The sequence below is a fragment of the Diaphorina citri genome, unplaced genomic scaffold (genome assembly GCF_000475195.1).
Source record: "Diaphorina citri unplaced genomic scaffold, Diaci psyllid genome assembly version 1.1 scaffold354, whole genome shotgun sequence".
Taxonomy (NCBI): Eukaryota; Metazoa; Arthropoda; class Insecta; order Hemiptera; family Psyllidae; genus Diaphorina; species Diaphorina citri.
This window is the reverse complement of record NW_007377789.1, coordinates 180698-205036: the sequence shown is the minus strand read 5'-3', so window position 1 is coordinate 205036 and position 24339 is coordinate 180698. Positions and strand designations below refer to the sequence as shown.

Genomic DNA, 24339 nt, shown 5'->3' with positions numbered 1-24339 from the left:
AATTTTTTTTCTCTTGGTATCTCGGAGATACGGAGAAAAAATTTGCATTTATCTATTCCTATTTATAGAGCCATTGGCATTGGTGAAGAACATGTTAAACTTTTCCTGAATATCCCCAAGATTAATACCATGTGTCAGTGTTGGATGAATATTTTTAGGACTTTTACCATAATTAATAGAAGATTGTTCAGTCATTAGTAGAATACATGTTTGGCAGAAGGCTCTTCTAAAATAGACTGACCGAAACACATTAGGCGGACCCCGTCCGGTCCCGAAGGACAAAAATCTGGTCCCGACGGTCCAAATTCTGGTCTAATGCACCCGTTCGTCTAATGTGTAGTCTGCTTGAGTCTTCCTGTTTCTTGACCTGGGAGCTTGGAACCAAATGGGGATAGCATAGGTCATGCTCAAGATGCTTTACTGAATTACTGATTTGACTATCTTTTATGCTCGCTCAGTTCATTTTCGAATGGGTGTTGTTAATGGGTTTTGGTTTTAGCAATTCTCAGGAATCCGATTAATTGTAAATTTTAAGGGTTTGCCTATCGATTGCTCACGTTGCTATTAGAATATTTTGAACATTTTGATTAAAATGATAATTTTAATGAACAGTTACATTTGATTGAATTCCAACGAATACAATATGTTGCTGCGCTTGGCGGTATTTTGACCGCTTTTGACAGATTTCGACCGTTTTTTGGCGGTTTTCAGCTATAGCGACAAAACGGTTAGAGATATTGTAAAAGTTAGGGTAAAAGAACACTCAAATAAGCATCATTCAATAGGATAAGGAAAGTCGTGTGATGTTCACACCAGATTTTTTACTTTCTATTACTACAGTTTAGCGGAGCTATACTAGTAATGAAAGTATTGCAATCGGTCCAAATTTTCAAAATCGGGAAATGGTTGGAAATATCCGTTTTGGGATCCCCTGATGTCAAAAAAGTGATTTTTAGCCCATGGTCTGTACGTATGTATGTACGCACGTACGTACGTACGTACGTACGTACGTACGTTACGTACGTACGTACGTTACGTACAGACCATGGGCTAAAAATCACTTTTTTGACATCAGGGGATCCCAAAACGGATATTTCCAACCATTTCCCGATTTTGAAAATTTGGACCGATTGCAATACTTTCATTACTAGTATAGCTCCGCTATACTGTAGTAATAGAAAGTAAAAAATCACGTAGAACAATCACCAACTAAACTTGTTCTATCCGTTCGTAAGAAACCAATATTTTCAAAGATGAATGAAATTTTGATAAAATTTTATCACTAAATAGGTAGTCTTGGAACAAATTAAATTTTTCAGCACTAATTAGGTAGTCTGAAGCAAATTAAAACGGTATTAATAATTTTCTCGATTAGGTGCACCTTGGGCCACCTGAACCGATCTACTGATTTGGTTTCATTCAGGATCCGGGTAGGTACGGGATGCTCAGAAACTCTCTCCTATAAAAACTCGAGCAGTTCGTAGAATCAATAAGAATAATGATCCAATAATAAAAATCCATGGAATCCCATGCACCAGTTGTCAATACCGGGTGTTACAGAAACTAAAAGAGGACATCCCGTAAATAAACGATTAATAATACCTATAGAGCTCGATAAATACGGAAAGCCCTGTTGGACCTAAATGAAAATATTATGCTTATCTTCTTCACGAAAAGCTGATAGTAGAATACACACGTACAGAACTACACATCCATCGTGCTGTTTCTTTCGTGCCAAATCATCGTAAAAATGTAGTAGTGTATGTCTCCAAACAGGCATGGCAAAAGGTTTTGGCCTACCGTTGCCTGGCACGCAGGAAATCAATTTTTTAGCTAAATCCCCTTAGGAATGAGCTATATTGATTTTCAACTCTGAAGCTTAAGTGTAGGGGCAAGCAGCCTAAAATTTGAGTTAAGCTAATACGAATCTACGGGCCCGTCCGGTAAGTGTGTAGTCCCGTTCATTTTCCCGAACTGAAGCGATTTTTCAAGATCACCCCGTAACCAAGCAATCCGCAGAAATGTTTGGTATTTGTCGTGATCTAGGAGAATCAATAAATCTCACTTTATACTTTACCTAGTAATAGAATAATAGTCAGATGGGTGATTGCCATAGGCAACAGTGGCGGTAGATCACTGATGTATTTGCTGATGGCATCTAGCTTACTGCTGTTTCAGCAGATAGCTTACTGCTGTTTGTACAATGAAGAAGTTGGCTGCCTGTTGCTAAGGAATAAGAAAAGCTATTAGTTTTCATTTAGTATATCTTTCGTTGTTCCTAATTCCTAATGCTCTTCTGTGATCTTTGATCATGCTGAGACGCTGGGCTTTATCAATAGATCGATCCGGAGAGTCATATACCAGTCTTCTACATATTAACCCATGTGCTCAACGATCATTGAGGTGCCCGAAACGAAAAACATGGACAAGAACTAGGTACCTACCTATTTATTCCATACTTCCTTTTTTCTGTACTAATTCTTTTAAATCTTTTTACTAGTTTTTGTGATTCCATCTCTTCCTGAAACGCTGATACTTCTGGCCCTTACTGATATCAGCAAATCAGCATGCTCTCTGTCTTGTGTCCTTTCGGATTAGGAGGTAGGTATATGTAGATATCAAGTTGATATTATCAATTCAGATTACCAGATAGATTTCAACTTGATATTATCAAGTTGGCGAAACGAAAAACCATGGACAAGAAGTAGGTACCTACCTATTTATTCCATACTTCCTTTTCTGTACTAATTCTTTTAAATCTTTTTACAAGTTTTTGTGATTCCATTTCTTCCTGAAACGCTGATACTTCTGGCCCTTACTGAAATCAGCATGCTCTCTGTCTTGTGTCCTTTCGGATTACGAGATAGGTATATGTAGATATCAAGTTGATATTATCAATTCAGATTACCAGATAGATTTCAAGTTGATATTATCAAGTTGGTCATCAAGCCCGGTGCGGGTTAAGTTCTGGTTGTTCCTTAAACTTTGGTGGTCTATTTCTATTTGGTGTTAGTTGCGTGATGTTTGGTTTTTTAATTAAATTTCTCATTCTGACACCTATAGATGAGATAGCCGACCGGGCATCCAACATCATAATGAACCTGGTAATGTGATAATGAATGATATTAAACTTTGGTGGTCTATTTCTATTTGGTGTTAGTTGCGTGATGTTTGGTTTTTTAATTAAATTTCTCATTCTGACACCTATAGATGAAATAGCCGACCGGGCATCCAACATCATAATGAACCTGGTAATGTGATAATGAATGATATGTGTAAGTGTAATGTACTCGTATATCATGCGGTTGAAGGAATTGAAACTTCAGACCATTTTAAAATTCGAACTTGGAAGTTGAGAAACGTCTACACAATATTTGCAAGTGTGGGTAGTGTGTAACTTACATAAATTTAACACTGATAAAGCATGTCGATTAAATTAAATCCAGACTTGCAGATATGTACCTACATGTATTTTGACCACATATTTTATCTGATGGCCAAACATTCCAAAACTTCAGGAAATTCTAGTGTGATATCCCAATTCTGTATAATTTTCGATACATCAGACACAGACTTCTTGGACTATTTGGCTGTTGCTAGTTGGTTCTTCCGTTCTTCGTGGGTACAGTTTCATTCGACTTTTATAAGGTGGTTATTTAGGTTGCAAGTGTGGGTAGTGTGTAACTTACATAAATTTAACACTGATAAAGCATGTCGATTAAATTAAATCCAGACTTGCAGATATGTACATGTATTTTGACCACATATTTTATCTGATGGCCAAACATTCCAAAACTTCAGGAAATTCTAGTGTGATATCCCAATTCTGTATAATTTTCGATACATCAGACACAGACTTCTTGGACTACCTATTTGGCTGTTGCTAGTTGGTTCTTCCGTTCTTCGTGGGTACAGTTTCATTCGACTTTTATAAGGTGGTTATTCTCGTAGTAACATTGACTACTGCTCAATAAGTACCACTTATTCTGATTGGTGGTTTTATTACTGTTTCTATTGATACAGTACACTAGAGCCGATTGTAACAACTCCAGCTGATAAAATATGTACCTTGTATTTTGAACCTTAGAGTCTTTGGATATTTGGACCATTAAAAGATTATACCTGGGACCTCAGTGCTTAACTGGTACTTACCGTGATGAACTTACCCAATGTGGTTAAGTTATGGTCCTAATTAATTGTCATAGCTGTAAGCAGTTGTGTTACTGCTGGGAATCGAAGTGGAGTCTCCTGAGTTATGAATCCCTTCTTAACTGCACTGCTTGGACTGATTACTTCTTTATTGACAACTTGGAAGTCCACTGGCAGTCCTTTGCATCCACTAGAAGTGTATACATTTGACAGAATCAACATTCTTGGATTTCTTGGTTAACAGCCAAGATAGCCACTTTTGGTAACGCACTGCCCTAACGATGAAGGATTCCACCACTGGTCTACCGGTGTTTATTGATCAACTCGCGCAGTAATTTAGCAATGTTAACATTTATATTGATTCACTTGGCATTTTGCAATGGTGATACGAGATAATTGTAAACAAATAGAAGTAAACACTGACATCGGTGCCTTACTACTTCTAATAATAGTTTAGGTTCTCAAATGTCAACTTGTTCCTTTTTGTTTTGACTGAATGCACTTTGGGTTGGGCTAAATTTCAACATTATGAAATAACGAGGAAGTTTTAAAATTGGATATTTTGTCTCTTTAAAGTTTGAAGTTCTTCCTTATCTTTCTTTTTTTGGGGCGAATCTTAATACATGATCGACGGATATTCATTCTTGAGGGAAGCATTGTACTCTTACTTTTGGCACAAGTGTTCAAAACCATAAAAAAAAAACTGTCACTTTTGAGTAGGTAGAAGTCAATCTCTTTCGAAAATGAGTCCTAGGAGCCCAGGACTCAAGGTAAGTTGAACCTTTCATCCTACAACAGGATTTGCAAAACTTTTGCAAGACTCAATAATCTCTTCTCTTTACAAATACAAAAGGTACTAAAAATATGTAGGCTCTTACTGCCATGATGATGAGATAAGACAATGCCAATAATGTTTTCCATTGTGACACCTAGGCCAGTGTTTCCCAACCTGGGCGATATCGCCCCCTTGGGGGCGATGGAGATTTTCATGGGGGCGATGAAGCCTTAGGGGGCGATATGGGGGGCGATCAATAAAAGGAGCAATAAGGGGGGCGATGGCTATCTAGGGGCAAAAATGTAAGTAGGTAGGTACCTAGTACCTACTTAGTTATTTTAGTCTTAAAAAATAAATCCGAAGAGGAGAGAGAGAAAAAAGAGAGAGAGAGAGAAAAATATTGCACGTGCGTCCGAGTTTTGCCGAGCAATCCCGAGATCCTGGTTTCATTCAGCTCTCCTCTTGACGCGTGCGGTCTGCGGTAATGCGGTTTAGTTTTTATCTTTCTAATCACAGAACACAGAAGTTGAGTGTTGACTGTGAAAAAATAATTATTGTAAAAACTTCCATTTTGGCAACTTGAAAACGAAGCTGAGAAATAGGCTGAACATTGTTGAGAGGGGAGACTTGCGACTGACATAAGCAGCCTCTGTAAAGCTCACCAGGCCCAAGGGAGCCATTAACCATGAAGCTCAAAAGTAAAAAAAAAAAAAAAAAACATGATCAGATATGTTTAAAATAAATAAAGAAATAAAACATTGTCTTTTTTGCCTGTGATTGCCCTGTGATCCCCCCCAACATAAATATGTTGGGGGGGAGGGGGGGACGATCACAGTTCGGATAATCTGTACAAATTCTGAAAGGGGGTGATCGTAGAGAAAAGGTTGGGAAACACTGACCTAGGCGATGAGGTAATATATCATTCGCTATTTGCCAATATAACATCGTTAACATGATAGTTATTATTGTTTACGATTTCTTGTGGAGATGAGCGATGAATACAAAGTTCGATGTCTGCAATGTGAAATATCGCTTCAACATCTCTATAAATTATTATTTATTGGTGCCTCTTCAGATCAAAGACCAACTTTTTAAAACAACGGTTCTTCCAATCTTTCTTTAAGAGGTTTGATAGGCAGTGGAATTGGACGAATTGATTTAAGTAAAAGTTCGTCCTAGGTGGGAATAAAACTCGCGATCTAGCGTTTACAAGGTAGGCGTGATACCCTCCAAGCTATTTCTTCTGGTAATCTTCTTTTTCATTGCGTACCACTCTTTGTCTTCTTGATAATCTTGCATGTTTGTTCACTAGTTTAATCCCATTTACACGGATACCTTCAGGGTATTTACCTACCAACCTTCGCATTTCCATATTTCCCTTCTCCACATACTCGTTCTCTAGATTCCAGCCTTGTAAGTGATATAATAGCAGTGTTTATTCCTTGCTAGAAGGTGTGTGACAAAAGGAAACGCAAACCTTCGAAATGCAGGAGTGGTTAGAATGCCGACCTTTAGAAGTGGCATAATAATATGTTGGCATAAAGATGACAGAGTGACAGATAGCTCCCTGTGAGCTAAAGATGAATGTTCTTTAGGTGTTCTCAGAGGATTAGAGCACCCTGAGCTGAGATTAGAGTTTCCACTGAGAGATTGGATTCCCAGAATCCAGGTGTGTATTTCCTATTTTTCTCGAAGTAAAGGCCCAGGAGATATTTTTGAATCTTTCAGAAGATCTAGGAGACATTTTTGAAGTCCTGAAGAGACAGAAATTACTGAAAAACTTACCTAAATACTACACAATCAAATGACATAATATATGATACAGACCCATTCAAATCTGTAGGAAAGAGTGCAAATCGACATAAGAGCAAATCCTTGCGCCATGCGCCATTAGGAATTCAAGATACAAAACACGAGATAGCATTATAAAGGCATCAAAAGATTCTGGAGACCCAGAAATGACAGAGGTGCGGTACCAAATTACCAATCCTGTCTTCACACCTTTGTAGTTACGTGCAGAGTGCAGAGCAAGTATTCAACCTGCATAATAATGTCATCAACCAGAATCGAACGATTATGCAACCACATGTGTACCTCTTTGACTTTTGAACTTTGATAACTTTCTGTTAATGTCTCTCAATAAACCTTTTAATCGTTTCGCATGCGATGAGTTGATTTCTCACGAGTTGATGATTGTCCATTTGAATTCCTTCGGTCTCTTTGATAAGTCAGGGGTTAGGGTTTGATTAGGTTCTATCAATGTCTTCAACCACCATAAATGGCATTCTACCCTGGAGTAGAAATATCTTTCAACTACACTATTCTAGCAATCTAAACAGTGTATAGGTGTTCCATTCTAATCTTCAGATTCAAAATAGGGATCCAGAATGAATATCTTCTGTTTTTGTCTAGTGGTAAATCATTTTTTATTTATTTATTTAAGAATCTGTGAGCAAATGCGAAGAAACAACACTAGTCTCATTTCAGTTCTTCTTTCACTATGGCCAACGGTCGCTTTACAACTCATAATTACCGCGAATCAAATCGAGTTAGCCACTAACTATGTATTTACCTTGATGCCCAATATCAAGGAAAGACCTAACTGTGGTCCCTATGGCATAATAATTACATGTGTGTGCTCATATGTGCCGTTACTTCCAACTTATTTAGGTACTTCATACTCGTACCTACTCGATGCCAACTAAGAAACCCCGTTAGATCTTCCTACTGATAGAGTCAATGTGGGTCTAAGTATCCATACGTATATCAATGTCGGCTCATATCATTACATATGTGCTATAGGTTCCTAATCATCATAATATTTCGTTAGATTTATTGTAACCAATCCAAAATCCACAATAGCTATACGGACAGCTCTTAAGATCGATCTGTCATTTGTTTTAGAAAACTTTTGTTTTGAGTGTCAATCTCTTTGGAATGTAAGCTCTCTTTGTCGAGACGTCCATGGAGTGTTACTTCATCGCGCTTTAACAAGCGGGTATACTTGCCTCTCGTTTTGTCTGCTTTTTTCACAAAGAAAGTCAATTACAGTGGTGTGGGTTTTGATGAAAATAATTAAAATTACGTAACAGAGTAGTTGATGCCTGTAGGCGGCTATACGTGATGATTATTGTGTTTAGGTTTTAAGATCCAGGCTGAGGTGATCTAGGATGAAACTTCAAGTCTTCTTTTGGGCTTTATGTTATTGATGTAAATTATTGCTGTATTCTGCGGGTGTAAAGGCGTCAGTTTCATGTTGTATTCTGTCAGCATATTTTACATATTATATTCATTACTCTGTCCTCCATGTATCCTTCTATATCTATAACTGTAAGTACCAACCTATAATGGATTGATTTGTCTCAACACCTAGTAGGACTATTCGAGTTGAATTACTCTTTGGAAGACAGCATGAAGGTGTACTGGTGTAGTCAAATAATCCGTACGCGTTGGAAAAATATAGCCTTTTCTTCTTCTAATATAGCTGCCTAACTATAGCCCCCTCTTTGGAAGACAGCATGAAGGTGTACTGGTGTAGTCAAATAATCCGTACGCGTTGGAAAAATATAGCCTTTTCTTCTTCTAATATACATAGCTGCCAAACTATAGCCCCCTACCTTCGAGGACAGCGTTTGCTTGGTATTAAATGCGAAGAAACGGATTCGAATTCCCACTGACGTGACGTGACATGCCATGATGCATGGGCTTTTATTCTCAGACGTGACGCAGGTTTCTAAGGGTTAGGTAGTAGAGAATGCCTTGGGCATTAACTTCGCCCAGTGGTTACCATCTTGGAGTTTCTATCTCTACTGAATACGGTGTTCACTTCCTCTCTTAATAAGAAATGAACCGTAAACTTGTCTCTTGTCTTAGGTTCGTCTGGCCTATCTAAATATACCATTTAGTTTTTATTAGTTTTAACATTAGGTATAGCGATAGAGTACCTATATGAATAGGAACATCCGGGTGCATCCGTGTATTCTTTCAGTCTATTACTGGAGTGTGGAAGTAACTTCTGTGTTTTCTTATCTAGGTGTCATTTCCGTACCCAATTGTTTGTTTAGAACAGTAATGCTTACACTAATCTATCTTTCCTTATCCTTTCTATTAGCCTTCGTTCATAACTCGACTCATAAAATTCATAATGTGTAAGGACTCTTTTTACTTTCTATTCCTCTTAGCATAGGAGATCTACAACCTATGCATGAAAGTATTTCATGTATTTAAGGCACTCGAAGTTTCGGCCATGCATGTAGAGATATTTCAGAGAACCATCAAGGACCTGAGATTTCAAAGATCGCCAATAATCTGTTAACAATTAAGGGTCAAGGTAAGGTGAGAGCAATAGGTACTCAACAATTGAAAGAATGCATCTGCTATAAAACTTTATGGTTTTCCATACTGAGGAGCTATAGGAGTAGGCAAATGGAGGTTAATTGCAAGGAGCAACCCAAATAACGGAGCAAGTAGTAAAAGCCTCTACTTAAAGATTGTAAGAACCTATAGTTATCTCTTAACCTTTATATGGGTGCTTGTAATCGATACTAATAGCAGTAATAGCGAATAGCCCTTAATCGATAGTAATAACAAAATGTATCAGTTCTAATCGGTGGTAATAGATACCTAATGTGTTAAACAAGCAGGAATAATATGATTCTTGCTCAAGTCCAATGTAGGCGCAACCATCTGGTTAAAACATTTAACTAGACACTCGTAGTAACATTGACTACTGCTCAATAAGTACCACTTATTCTGATTGGTGGTTTTATTACTGTTTCTATTGATACAGTACACTAGAACTGCTCAATAAGTACCACTTATTCTGATTGGTGGTTTTATTACTGTTTCTATTGATACAGTACACTAGAACCGATTGTAACAACTCCATAAGTGTAGAGCTGATAAATGTACCTTGTATTTTGAACCTTAGAGTCTTTGGATCTTTGGACCATTAAAAGATTATACCTGCCCACACCTCAGTGCTTAACTCTTAACTGGTACTTACCGTGATCAACTTACCCAATGTGGGATAAAATATGTACCTTGTATTTTGAACCTTAGAGTCTTTGGATATTTGGACCATTAAAAGATTATACCTGGGACCTCAGTGCTTAACTTGTACTTACCGTGATGAACTTACCCAATGTGGGTAAGTTATGGTCCTAATTAATTGTCATAGCTGTAAGCAGTTGTGTTACTGCTGGTAATTGAAGTGGAGTCTCCTGAGTTATGAATCCCTTATTAACTGCAATGCTTGGACTGATTACTTCTTTATTGACAACTTGGAAGTCCAATGGCAGTCCTGTGCATCCACTAGAAGTGTACATGAGATGCAAACGGACAGAATTCATGTTAGTGATAGAAGACGAGACTAGAGAAATGGATAATCAAGGATTTTCACCTCGATGAAAACAACAATATTGCAACAATCGATGTGTGCAAAGAAAATATCAAAAGAACAATAGTTGTGTGTTTTATGTGAATCAAATCATATCTAGGTAAGCACATTGGCAATGGGATATTTCTCGCATTATTGAAGCCAGATGGGAAAACGTTGACCCTAATACGCGAGACTTTGCTCAACTCAACATATTCCTCAATACTCATCATGTACACAATACCACATTGAAGTTACTTCCACACTCCAGTAATAGATTGAAAGAATACACGGATGCGCCCGGATGTTCCTATTCATATAGGTACTCTATCGCTATAACTAATGTTAAAACTAATAAAAACATTAAAAACTAACATTATAGTATTATACCTATTTAGATAGGCCAGACGAACCTAAGACGAGAGACAAGTTTACGGTTCATTTCTTATAGAGGAAGTGAACACCGTATTCAGTAGAGGTAGATATAGAGACTCAGAAGGTAACCACTGGGTTACCTTCTGAGTTAATGTCTAAGGCATTCTCTTCTACCTAACCCTTGGAAGTCCATAACCGAGAAGTCAAAATTGCAACAAAAGAGGATAAAAGCCTATGCGTCCGCATCCGTCCGAATTTGAATCCACGTCCCCCCGCGTACCAAGTAAACGCTATCCGTTGGCGTTGTGTAGAACAATAACTACAATAAGCCATTGAAGAGGAGGAGGACAGTGTACATTAACAAAACATTCCAGCCTGTAAAATCCTGTCGTTTAAAGAGATTGACAGTCAAAACAAAAGACAGATCGATCCTAAGAGCTGTCCGTATAGCTATTGTGGATTTTGGATTACAATAAATCTAACGAAACATTATGATGATTAGGAACCTATAGCACATATGTAATGATATGAGCCGACATCGATATACGTATGGATACTTAGACCCACATTGACTCTATCAGTAGGAAGATCTAACGGGGTTTCTTATTAATTTGACTTGGCATCGAGTAGGTACAAGTATGAGGTACCTAAATAAGTTGGAAGTAACGGCACATATGAGCACACACATGTGTAATTATTATGCTATAGGGACCACAGTTAGGTCTTTCCTTGATATTGGGCATCAAGGTAAATACATAGTTAGTGGCTAACTCGATTTGATTCGCGGTAATTATGAGTTGTAAAGCGACCGTTGGCCATAGTGAAAGAAGAACTGAAATGAGACGACTGTTGTTTCTTCGCATTTGCTCACAGATTCTAAAATAAATAAATATAATAAATAAAAAATGATTTACCACTAGACAAAAACAGAAGATATTCATTCTGGATCCCGATTTTTAATCTGAAGATTAGAATGGAACACCTATACTCTGTTTAGATTGCTAGAATAGTGTAGTTGAAAGATATTTCTACTCCAGGGTAGAATGCCATTTATGGTGGTTGAAGACATTGATAGAACCTAATCAAACCCTAACCCCTGACTTATCAAAGAGACCGAAGGAATTCAAATGGACAATCATCAACTCGTGAGAAATCAACTCATCGCATGCGAAACGATTAAAAGGTTTATTGAGAGACATTAACAGAAAGTTATCAAAGTTCAAAAGTCAAAGAGGTACACATGTGGTTGCATAATCGTTCGATTCTGGTTGATGACATTATTATGCAGGTTGAATACTTGCTCTGCACTCTGCACGTAACAACAAAGGTGTGAAGACAGGATTGTTACTTGTTACCGCACCTCTGTCATTTCTGGGTCTCCAGAATCTTTTGATGTCTTCATAATGCTATCTTAATCGCATATCCAACGTAATGTTCATTGATGAGCTTGTTACTCTGCTCAGAGCCACAATATTTGTTTTGTTCTGCAGGGAGAGCAATTTGATTTATGTCTTCAATAAATTGGACTATGGGTCTGACAATTCACTTGTCGTGAGTTCGGATGACGATTATCCACGTTATTTCGGTTTATTTGGACAACTCAAGGTTGTATCGAGTAGTTTGTAAGCTCTTTGTATAGGTCCAGTGTAATAGCTATTGTAAGCTCTCTTTGTCGAGACGTCCATGGAGTGTTACTTCATCGCGCTTTAACAAGCGGGTATACTTGCCTCTCGTTTTGTCTGCTTCTTTCACAAAGAAAGTCAATAATTACAGTGGTGTGGGTTTTGATAAAAATAATTGAAATTACGTAACAGAGTACTTGATGCCTGTAGGCTGCTATACGTGATGATTATTGTGTCTAGGTTTTAGGATCCAGGCTGAGGTGGCCTAAGATGAAACTTCAAGTCTTCTTTTGGGCTTTATGGTATTGTTGTATCTTGTTGCTGTATCCTGCGGTAGTATAGGACGTATAGGTGCCAGTTTCATCCTGTTAGCATTTAAACAGATTTTCTGTGCATATTTTCTTCTATCCAGTATTCTATCCTCCATAGAGATATATCTGCAATAGCTATACCTAGCTACCAACCTATAATGGGTTGATTTGTCTCAACATCTAGAGTAGGACTATTCGAGTTGAATTAATGATGAACCCATTTATTTCCTTGTTTCAGGCTGGGAATTGCGCGGACTTCATTGTTACAAGTTCTTCAGTATACGACACTCTTGGGACAGTGCAGCTCAACTTTGTAACCGGTGAGTCATGGATTTGATGGATTTCATTTTGGGTGAAGGAACAATGCTGTCCTTCGAAAAATTGTAACTTGATGAGGTGACATTTTCCATTGTAAAGCCTCAGTTAGACAGTCTCAGTGCCATAGTACTTAGGAAACGCGCTCTCTCAAAAGCAACTTTACAATCGGATCAGTATCAACTCTCACCATTTTATTGAGGATTCATGATTATGGCAATGTTCTTTCATTTCATTCGTCGATAATAGCCAAATCCGGTCAGGTACAAGATGACGTACCAAGTTCCAATTGTACACAAAATAGCTTTGTGAAACAAGTTCCTGGCGTGCGACTGTTAAGCTGTGTCCACACATGGTCGACGCCGTCGACTGAAACCGCACACTGCCTCGACAACAGAGATTCACTCCTTCACCTCGTCGATCGACCATTGATTAACGGCGTTGACTGTGTGTGGAGAGAGTGGACACAGCTTTAGGGAAGAAATATTATCTCATGTGACCGAAGCTTTTAACCCTGACGTTACCCTTCTATTTGCAGCTATGGCAGTGATTCAGGCTGGGAATTGCGCGGACTTCATTGTTACAAGTTCTTCAGTATACGACACTCTTGGGACAGTGCAGCTCAACTTTGTAACCGGTAAGTCATTATTTTGTGCCAGTTGCTAAAGGACAAGCCTGAAGGAAGGAAGCTCTTGCAAATGGGTTGACGGATTTCATTTTGAGTGGAGGAATGCTGTCCTTCCAAAAGTTGTAACTTCATGATGTGACATTTTCCACTGAGGCGTACTAATGACACTAGCTCTCTCAAAAGCAACTTTACTAACGCAGCAAATGTCACTATTTTATCAAGTCCTTAAGATTATGGCATGGATCTTTTATTTGACTACTTGGGAATCAAATCTCGTCAGATCCGAGATTCAGCTCACAACATGACGTATCAAGTACACATTGTAGGTACTCCAAGTAGCCTCATAGAAATATGTACATTTTCTCTCATTTTTTGACCACCATCCGTGATGCATGATATGGCCACAGTGTTTAACTCTGTCCTTCCCTTCTATTTGCAGATATGGCAGTGACCTGGTCCTGATAGAATCTTACGCCGAGAACAACTACACCGCCAGTCTCGCTTCCCGTAACCTCGGCCCCGCCGAGCGCGGCAAGTTAGAATACTGGTTGGGTCTGACCTCTCTGGATTCCCTGCGTACCAACACCTTAGAGTCTGCCGCTGGCGTGCTGGTTTCCCAGTATGCAGGATTCTGGGCGCTGGATCAACCCAATACCAAGGCTGGCGTAACCTCGGCCCCGCCGAGCGCGGCAAGTTAGAATACTGGTTGGGTCTGACCTCTCTGGATTCCCTGCGTACCAACACCTTAGAGTCCGCCGCTGGCGTGCTGGTCTCCCAGTATGCAGGATTCTGGGCGCTGGATCAACCCAACACCAAGGCTGGGGAATGTGTCGATGTCAATGTGAGTGACGAACATCAGTCGTGGCAATTGAATACGTGCGAGTCGCTTCTGCCGTTCTTGTGCCGCAGCAATGCCTGCCCGACCGGTAAGTTAAATACATATTTGGATTTTATTTTGTTTTAGTGATCCTGAAAATAAGGATCTGCTAGTAAGACCCTTATTTACCTATCAAAATTTCCTCCGCCACACATGAAAATGACTAGATGTTGTGGTGTTTAATCACCCATCCATTGGGGTAGGAGTCCAGCTGTGGTAGTCTAAGATCCGTTCTAGAGTGTACCTACATATTGGGTGGCGACATTTTAAATTCTGTACCTAATAGGTAAATTTATAGTCGAACAAGTAATTGTGTACAAATTTCAATACGCCACACCTTGGGTATCCTAGGGTTTCGGTTTCGTTCAATAGGTGAAAGACATGTTTTGTATCCCACACACATTAGCAAAGACAAGCGCAAATTTCAAAATCCTCTTAAGATATTGTTTTTCAAAGAACAAAACCATCAATGATTACTTGCATGTTTTGGTATGTTTATACTCTTATGTTGAACCTGTGTTGTCCCTATTCAAAGACTCCATTCATTATTTCAACTATAATACCTCTACCTAATCTTAGTTTTTGTTTTACAACTAAAAACCAAAGTCTAAAAACAAAACCGTGTCGTTACGAAAGCAATAACCGTTCCTAACAAAGCAGTCGTAAACAAGGATGTCGAACAACTTACTTGTTGCCATTATGTTACCGTATAAGACTTTTATGTCGGGTCAATTTAGGAACACCAAATTAGGAGTGTAGAAAATTTGGGTTATCCTGTGTGGCGATGAGGGAGTGTCGACAAGCAGATATTGAAATTCCATGTTGCGAAATTTGGTAGGCATCCGGTTATTTATCAATCAAAGGATTACCTCAATTTTTGACTATCAAAGTAGCTGTAGCTGTTTCGAATGTTCGATTTTTAAAATGATTTATGATTAAGGAAGGATGTTGACTGCACTCTTTCCGTCTTTAACTCAGGCCAGCCACTCACTATGAGGTAGACCTGATTAGGTGTCAGGTAGGTATACCTAGAGTTAGTTCTATCTGATAGTGTATGTTCTCATCAGGTATCAGGTAGACCTGACATTCGGATCTTTTCAGCCGTTCTTGTCAGGTCTACCTGATAGAGTGTGAGCTCATCAGGTGTCAGATAGTGAATGGCTGGCCTAAGGAAATATCTGTCCTTCCCTAGGGAAAGAATGACCACGTGGACGGATCATGTTATCGTCAATTACTCATCTCGTCATCTGTGATATGTGTTTCTTTCACAGGTTCCTTTCATTGCTCGAACGGGGGTTGTATCAATTCCGCGTTCAAGTGTGACAAGCAGAACGACTGCGGTGATTGGTCTGACGAGTTGGACTGCCCGTCGAATTGTCACTACTATATGGCCAGCAGTGGAGATGTCGTGGAATCACCTAACTATCCTCACAAGTACGAAGGTTTGGCGAACTGCAAGTGGACCCTGGAAGGACCTCATGGACACAACATTGTGCTGCAGGTGAGAACGAAATGTCATTGTTTATAGGTCGACTCAATATGAACATTTTGAAATTAGCAGAAATTTAATACCTACATCTGATTGTTTCAAATTAGGATTGCAGATTATAGAGAAACAGCCCGACAAAGCCTGTTAAGGAACATGAAGTTTTAAGGCTTTTCTCACATTGGAAGTGGAGACGCGCCACTTTTAGTAACGCGTAGTCGCCTGCAAAACCAAACCTATGAAAATGATAGGTCTATAGACTCTATGTAATCTTTTTTTGCTTAGTGCTTTTTCTGCACATGACCATGCCACAACAAATGGTCACAAGCTAAGAAACGTCAAGCGCCTTTCTTGCTGATCTAGGTTGTCTCGTTTATCTCCGGATTCAGCTCCAGAGCTCTTTTACCATGAATTAATTACTATGAAAATATTTTCCCTGTTCACAGTTCCAAGAGTTCGACACAGAGAAATCATTCGACACCGTTCAAATCTTGGTGGGCGGCCGAGTGGAAGAGAAATCCGTTTCCTTGGCAACCCTGTCTGGAAAACTCGACCTGAGTGGCAAACTGTTTGTGTCTGCTTCTAACTTCATGATCATCAAGTTCAGTACAGATGGAACCGTGGAGAAGAAGGGATTCCGGTGAGTATTATGAAAATTTCCACCCTAGCCAGGACTCGAACCCAGCACCTCCAGGTTGAGAGTCAGTGCTCTTTACCACTCAGCCACAGAGGTGGGCGTATCATCATCTGCGAGAGGCATTTCTTGTCTCCTATGATTTGTCGAATATTATCAGAGAATGAAGTAGCTTTCGTAGATTCGTAACCCATCCTTTGGGGCTGTTTCGCTATTTGCCCCTACACTGGCGTATCATTATCTGCGAGAGGCATTTCTTGTCTCCTATGATTTGTCGAATATTATCAGAGAATGAAGTAGCTTTCGTAGATTCGTAGAAGCGTAACCCATCTTTTGGGGCTGTTTCGCTATTTGCCCCTACACCTAAGCCTCGGAGTGAACTTTTCGTGTATGGAGTCAAGCTGAATGAAGTAACTTACTCAACCGAGCTGACTGGAAAGAGGCTGACTTGAAATGTCTACCTTTCATAAATAGGAAATTAATATTGAATCTACGTGTACATGACTCCGAAATAGTCTATTTCTGACAGTTGGAATCAACCATAACTTCAGAATGGTGAAGTTATAGTTGAACTTTTAAAGCAATATACATAATTTTATTTTCTTTCTGCATTCTTAAAGCTTCTCTATTTCTTTGTTCCAGTGCCTCATGGAAGACAGAACCTCAGACGTGTGGGGGCAGCCTCCGTGCTACCTCTCAGCCACAGGTCCTCACCTCCCCTGGCTATCCTCAGAACTATCCTGGAGGTCTCGAATGTCTGTACATCTTAGTAGCCGCGCCTGGTCGCATTATCACCCTGGAAGTGGAAGACTTGGATCTGGAAAAGGACCGTGACTATATCCTGGTTCGAGATGGAGATAATCCGAACAGTCTACCCATTGCTCGCCTGTCGGGAAACAAAGAGCAGAACCAGAAACTGGTCATGTCTACTGGAGATAAACTCTATGTGTACTTCAAGACGGCTCTGGGACAGTCTCGCAAAGGCTTCAATATTAAGTACACTCAAGGTAAGTTTGGGAATACCTACTGGGACTCAAAGTAATTCACCTTCTTTAAGATCAAGATTGACTTTATAACAACTGCACTATCAGGGATTGCAGATTAAGAACAAAGTGGTAATAATGACCAGTTCATTCCGTGATAGCTACACTCCGTGTATTGCACTTCATTTGTTGAATGCCAGCATTTCTAGCCTTTCTTACATTATCTAAAGCTCTTGCGCCCAGAAAAATGGTTCAATTATTCCAATAAAGCATATTGAACCTTGTGTGATCCTGAGAACTAATTATCTGCCTATCTTTATTATGACGGTGAATCTTGTGTATAATCAACTCTTGTCCCTCTTATTCTTTTCCAGGATGTCGTGCTACGTTGTCCGCAGTGAATGGTACCGTCTCATCACCTGCCTATGGTTTAGCCAACTACCCCGGCAATGTCGAATGCTTGATTAGAGTCAAGAATCCTTCAGGTGGACCTTTGTCGTTGAAATTCGATGCCATGAGCCTTCATGCTTCTGACCATGTACAGGTAAGTTCTATCAGGATGATCCTTCATTTATAACATCCCTTCATAGATTTGTAGAAGCTAAACCCATCCTTTAGGGCTGTTTGCCCCTACACCCAAGCCTCGGAGTGGGCTTTTTGTGTATGTATAACATCCTTAGGGAATACATACTCCAATGTGCACACCCACTGTCCAAAAATGTCTCGTACCTACTCCTCATCTTCAAATCAGACTTGAAAAGATTTCTTATAACATCCCTTCATAGATTTGTAGAAGCTAAACCCATCCTTTAGGGCTGTTTGCCCCTACACCCAAGCCTCGGAGTGGGCTTTTTTTGTATGTATAACATCCTTAGGGAATACATACTCCGATGTGCATGCCCACTGTCCAAAAATGTCTCGTACCTACTCCTCATCTTCAAATCAGACTTGAAAAGATTTCTAACTTCTCACTTCCCCCCTCTTCAGGTATTCGACGGAGCCAGCACCTCCGGGTTACGTCTTCATCCAGGTAGCGGATTCACTGGTCTTGCCGCGCCCAAGATCACACTCACTGCATCAAGCGGTGAAATGCTGCTACGCTTCGTCACCGACGCTCTACACTCGGACAAGGGCTGGACTGCAAGTTTCTCCGCCGACTGCCCCTCGCTTCGCCCTGGGGAAGGAGCTCTGGCTTCTAGCCGAGAGACTTCGTTCGGGACAGCGGTGATATTCTCGTGCCCCATCGGACAGGAGTTTGCTACCGGGAAGAACAAGATTGTATCGGAGTGTCGCCTCGGAGGCAACTGGACCGTGTCTTATGTGCCCAACTGTCAAGGTAAGATAGGTGACTCCCCTTCTGGTGTTGAAAATTCATATAACTCCATTATCAGACTATAAGTAATAAGTAGGCATTAACTTACTTATTCCTTTAGCCTCTGTTACACATTGATAGTGTATACTCACGCCAGTCTTATCACTATAGTGGGAAAGTGCTGTAGTAGGTACCTAAAGTTAATTCATATGCAAACGGAATAACGTCGTTATACACTAATTATATCCTTGGCACAATATAACTTCATAAAACTTACAATGAGCCTATCAAGCTAACATATATGTTCTTGTTTTCATTTTCACAGAGGTATACTGTGGCCCGGTACCCCAGATTGATAACGGATTCTCCATCGGCTCTACCAATGTCACTTACAGAGGAGAAGCTATGTACCAATATTCTCGTGCCCCATCGGACAGGAGTTTGCTACCGGGAAGAACAAGATTGTATCGGAGTGTCGCCTCGGAGGCAACTGGACCGTGTCCTATGTGCCCAACTGTCAAGGTAAGATAGGTGACTCCCCTTCTGGTGTTGAAAATTCATATAACTCCATTACCAGACTATAAGTAATAAGTAGGCGTTAACTTACTTATTCCTTTAGCCTCTGTTACATATTGATAGTGTATACTCACGCCAGTTAGCAATGCCTGCCCGACCGGTAAGTTAAATACATATTTGGATTTTATTTTGTTTTAGTGATCCTGAAAATAAGGATCTGCTAGTAAGATCCTTATTTTCCTATCAAAATTTCCTCCGCCACACATGAAAATGACTAGATGTTGGGGTGTTTAATCACCCATCCATTAGGGCAGGAGTCCAGCTGTGGTAGTCTAAGATCCGTTCTAGAGTGTACCTACGTATTGGGTGGCGACATTTTAAATTCTGTACCTAATAGGTAAATTTATAGTCAAACAAGTAATTGTGTACAAATTTCAATACGCCACACCTTGGGTATCCTAGGGTTTCGGTTTCGTTCAATAGGTGAAAGACATGTTTTGTATCCCACACACATTAGCAAAGACAAGCGCAAATTTCCAAATCCTCTTAAGATATTGTTTTTCAAAGAACAAAACCATCAATGTTTACTTGCATGTTTTGGTTTGTTTATACTCTTATGTTGAACCTGTGTTGTCCCTATTCAAAGACTCCATTCATTATTTCAACTATCTATGTAGAATTGTAGATTAAATTCAACACAGGGCAAATAGGTAGGTACTCTGATTTATCTGGAGTTTTATTGTCTTCGAAAATATTGTTCTCAAAATATTATGTGTTGAACATTATTTACCTTAGGTACTATCCTGTTATCCCTTGTGTACCGCGTCCATTTTGTCTAGGATTATTGCATTGTATTTTCCTCAAGGTTTCTCTAATGATAAATTCATTTTCAACTTATGCCGGGTTCGCCTTCCCATCTGGTTTGCCTATTGAGAAGATCTCCTGTCTGGCCGATGGCCGCTGGGAAAAACTACCAAACTGTTTGGGTAAGTTACGAGGAACTCAATGATCTTATTAGGATTCGAAGTAGTAGGAATACCCATACCTTATTCTACCTGTGAATACATTGCGATAAACGTCATCTATGTAGAATTGTAGATTAAATTCAACACAGGGCAAATAGGTAGGTACTCTGATTTATCTGGAGTTTTATTGTCTTCGAAAATATTATTCTCAAAATATTATGTGTTGAACGTTATTTACCTTACTATCCTGTTATCCCTTGTGTATCGCGTCCACTTTGTCTAGGATTATTGCATTGTATTTTCCTCAAGGTTTCTCTAATGATAAATTCATTTTCAATTTAATTTCAGCTTCCCAGTGTCCCCCTCTACCGGAGACTCCTCACACGAACGCCACCGTACTCAATGGCGGCGGTCGTAGCTACGGAACCATCGTCCGGTTTGAATGTGAACCAGGGTACGTGCGTAGCGGTCACCCTGTAGTCCTGTGTATGAGCAATGGCACTTGGTCCAGTGATGTGCCCACGTGTAGCAAAGCCGCGTGTCCTAGTCTACCCAGTATAGCGAACGGATTCATTGTGGACCCCACGAGGAAGTACTTCTACGGAGATGAAGCTAGAGTGCAGTGTCATCGCGGATTCAAACTGATTGGTGGATCGAGCATCATCAAGTGTGGCCCTAACGAAGAGTTTGCCAATGTGCCCAAATGTGAAGGTGAGTGAAAACTGGACGAGGGATTTAGGGACACGATTTCAGGTCTTGCCCCTAGACTGACTAGACCTACTAGCTATGCGATAGGCATTTGCCATGAACAGGGTCTCAGTTTTGATTCCTGGAGTGAACAAAATATTGCTCCCATGTTTCAATTGTAAGTAGGTAGGTATTTCAGCGGGTTACTTTCCGGTGCTTGTAGACCTGATTTGAACTCTTTTCTGGAATACATCTGTAACTCTGTATGTACATTAGACTCATTAGAGGACTTTTCAGTCTGATCCTGGCGGTATACCATGGACAACATAAAGCAGGGTATATTTTAAATTACTTATACTTACTGATCTTGATCTCGATTTTCTTTTGCTTCCTCAGATATCAACGAGTGTGCAGCTTCGCGGATTCAAACTGATTGGTGGATCGAGCATCATCAAGTGTGGCCCTAACGAGGAGTTTGCCAATGTGCCCAAATGTGAAGGTGAGTGAAAACTGGACGAGGGATTTAGGGACACGATTTCAGGTCTTGCCCCTAGACTGACTAGACCTACGGATTCAAACTGATTGGTGGATCGAGCATCATCAAGTGTGGCCCTAACGAGGAGTTTGCCAATGTGCCCAAATGTGAAGGTGAGTGATAACCGGACGAGGGATTTAGGGACACGATTTCAGGTCTTGCCCCTAGACTGACTAGACCTACTAGCTATGCGATAGGCATTTGCCATGAACAGGGTCTCAGTTTTGATTCCTGGAGTGAACAAAATATTGCTCCCATGTTTCAATTGTAAGTAGGTAGGTATTTCAGCGGGTTACTTTCTGGTGCTTGTAGACCTAATTTAAACTCAGCTTTGGAATATATCTGTACATTAGAGGACTTTTCAGTCTCATTCCGGCAGTATTCCTATTATAATAGAGAGAGGGAAAACAACTTATACACTTGGAAAATAACTTAGCCCTCTCTCTATCAATATGGACCTTCACAAAGTTACCAAGGCATCCATCAAGAAGTATACCTACCTATTAAGCAGGGTATATTCTAAATTACTTACTGATCTCCATTTTCTTTCTGCTTCCTCAGATATCAACGAGTGTGCAGCTTCTCAATGTGACGTCGCCTCTACTGACTGTATGAACACGCCTGGTGCTTTCCACTGCCGATGTAAACCCGGCTTTACTCCTAGCATGGAATGTAGACCGGTAGGAGACTTGGGTTTGGTGACTGGAGGTGTGAGTGATGATGCCATCACACTGTATGAACACGCCTGGTGCTTTCCACTGCCGATGTAAACCCGGCTTTACTCCTAGCATGGAATGTAGACCGGTAGGAGACTTGGGCTTGGTGACTGGAGGAGTGAGTGATGATGCCATCAGCGTATCCGGATATGAACCCACCTATAACAAAGAGGTAGGTTTCTTTTACTGATTATTATGCTGATTCCATCTTTTACTGTTGGACAACCCAAATCACTACTTAAAATTCGGTATCCTACTTCTCAATATTTATTCTTCTAAGGATCTTGTCTTTAACGTACATAGTTGTTGGTATATCTTTCCTTTCATAAAATGAGTCCAAATATTCTAGCCTTCTCTTTTTGACTTAGTTTAATTGTTTTCTAACTGAGTTCCAGTGCATATTTTTCAGACATTGTTTAACAAGATACAAGTAAGTTGTAGTTTTTGTTGTCAGGAGTACTATTGATAGATTGATACTCTTGTCCAAATCTGCAAACTAATAAAAACCTCTTTCATTTTCCCTTCTCAGCTCGTCTTTCTTTTACTGATTATTATGCTGATTCCATCTTTTACTGTTGGACAACCCAAATCACTACTTAAAATTCGGTATCCTACTTCTCAATTTATTCTTCTAAGGATCTTGTCTTTAACGTACATAGTTGTTGGTATATCTTTCCTTTCATAAAATGAGTTCAAAATATTCTAGCCTTCCCTTCTTGACTTAGTTATACTGTTTTCTAACTGAGTTCCAGTGCATATTTTTCAGACATTGTTTAACAAGATACAAGTAAGTTGTAGTTTTGATAGATTGATACTCTTGTCCAAATCTGCAAACTAATAAAAACCTCTTTCATCTTCCCTTCTCAGCTCGTTCGTCTGAACAGTGGCCGAGGTTGGTGTGGTAACGCCATAGAACCAGGCTCGAACTGGATCCAGCTTGATCTCAAAGCCCCCAGCATCATCCGCGGATTCCGCACCCAAGGCGTATCCCGAGGTATGGGAGGACAAGCGTTCACTTCAGCCGTGAGAATTCAGCACTCGAACAACTTGACCGATGTTTTCCGAGATTATACGAACCCAGACGGTACCCCTGTGGAGTTCAGGATACTCGAGCCCACCCTGTCTGTGTTGAACCTGCCCGTGCCTATCGAGGCCCAGTATATCAAGTTCAAGATACAGGTGAGTTGTAGTCAAGTTGGCTCCCACCCCTTATTAAATAGAATTGATGCGCCAGGCCAGGCCCAGTATATCAAGTTCAAGATACAGGTGAGTTGTAGTCAAGTTGGCTCCCACCCCTTATTAAATAGAATTGATGCGCCAGGCCCGCTTCAGGGCCTGAACAGATTGCGCCCATGCATTGAAAAGGTTACCGACCCCTGTAATAGAGCCTCGCCACAATTTTAGTGGGTATCCATAGCATTAGTAATCCAAGCACATAGCAGTAAAAAACTCGACTTTTCCGGGACTTATCAGCTTTGATTTTCGGAGTTTCAGCTTAACACATACAAGACAGCGTCACCCACCCCTAGTCATTTCATATGTTTCCCATGGGACCTGAAATTATGCCGTCCTAGATAATAAATTACCAAATTTTGGTGCCGTATTATACGTCTTTGTGATGTAAGCTACGACTTATGACCCGACGGATGGTTCGAGGAATACTATTTGACAGATTTCATTCATATTGTTTCAGGACTACGTCGGAGCACCATGTTTAAGATTGGAAGTTATGGGATGTACCCGACTGGAATGTACGGACATTAACGAGTGTGCCGTCAATAATGGTGGATGTGACCAGAAATGTATCAACAGGTGAGTGGCCAATAGAATTCGCCTGGTAATCAGGAGGGCGTGGGTTTAATCTCAGCCGAGGTATGGAATTTTATTCTTGAAAATCAACCCACATAGCAATTGCTAGGGTGCAGAGACTTTTTAGTGCGATTCGAGTCGTATAAATAAGTACAGGACTTGGTATTAGCAGTGATCGCTCAGGAACTAGTATAGTAAAGGTCGTACACTCTAGTAACTAGTTGGTCTACTCTTGACAATCGTAAAATGACCGTTTCGCTTGATTCA

At 40.1% G+C, this 24339-nt stretch overlaps 1 protein-coding gene across 1 annotated transcript in view; it reads left to right on the top strand.

Annotated features, from left to right (window-relative positions):
* Nucleotides 1-24339, top strand: part of LOC103507945 — a 93448-nt gene that overhangs the window by 50336 nt on the left and 18773 nt on the right. The window contains exons 4-18 of the mRNA XM_026822676.1: nt 12848-12929; nt 13992-14211; nt 14370-14478; nt 15701-15930; nt 16362-16555; nt 17192-17556; nt 17907-18076; nt 18520-18868; nt 19170-19259; nt 20254-20346; nt 20674-21036; nt 22109-22255; nt 22380-22435; nt 23131-23442; nt 23957-24075. Of these exons, the coding sequence (XP_026678477.1) occupies nt 12848-12929; nt 13992-14211; nt 14370-14478; nt 15701-15930; nt 16362-16555; nt 17192-17556; nt 17907-18076; nt 18520-18868; nt 19170-19259; nt 20254-20346; nt 20674-21036; nt 22109-22255; nt 22380-22435; nt 23131-23442; nt 23957-24075 (2899 nt within the window). The remainder of the gene's footprint in view (nt 1-12847; nt 12930-13991; nt 14212-14369; nt 14479-15700; nt 15931-16361; nt 16556-17191; nt 17557-17906; nt 18077-18519; nt 18869-19169; nt 19260-20253; nt 20347-20673; nt 21037-22108; nt 22256-22379; nt 22436-23130; nt 23443-23956; nt 24076-24339) is intronic.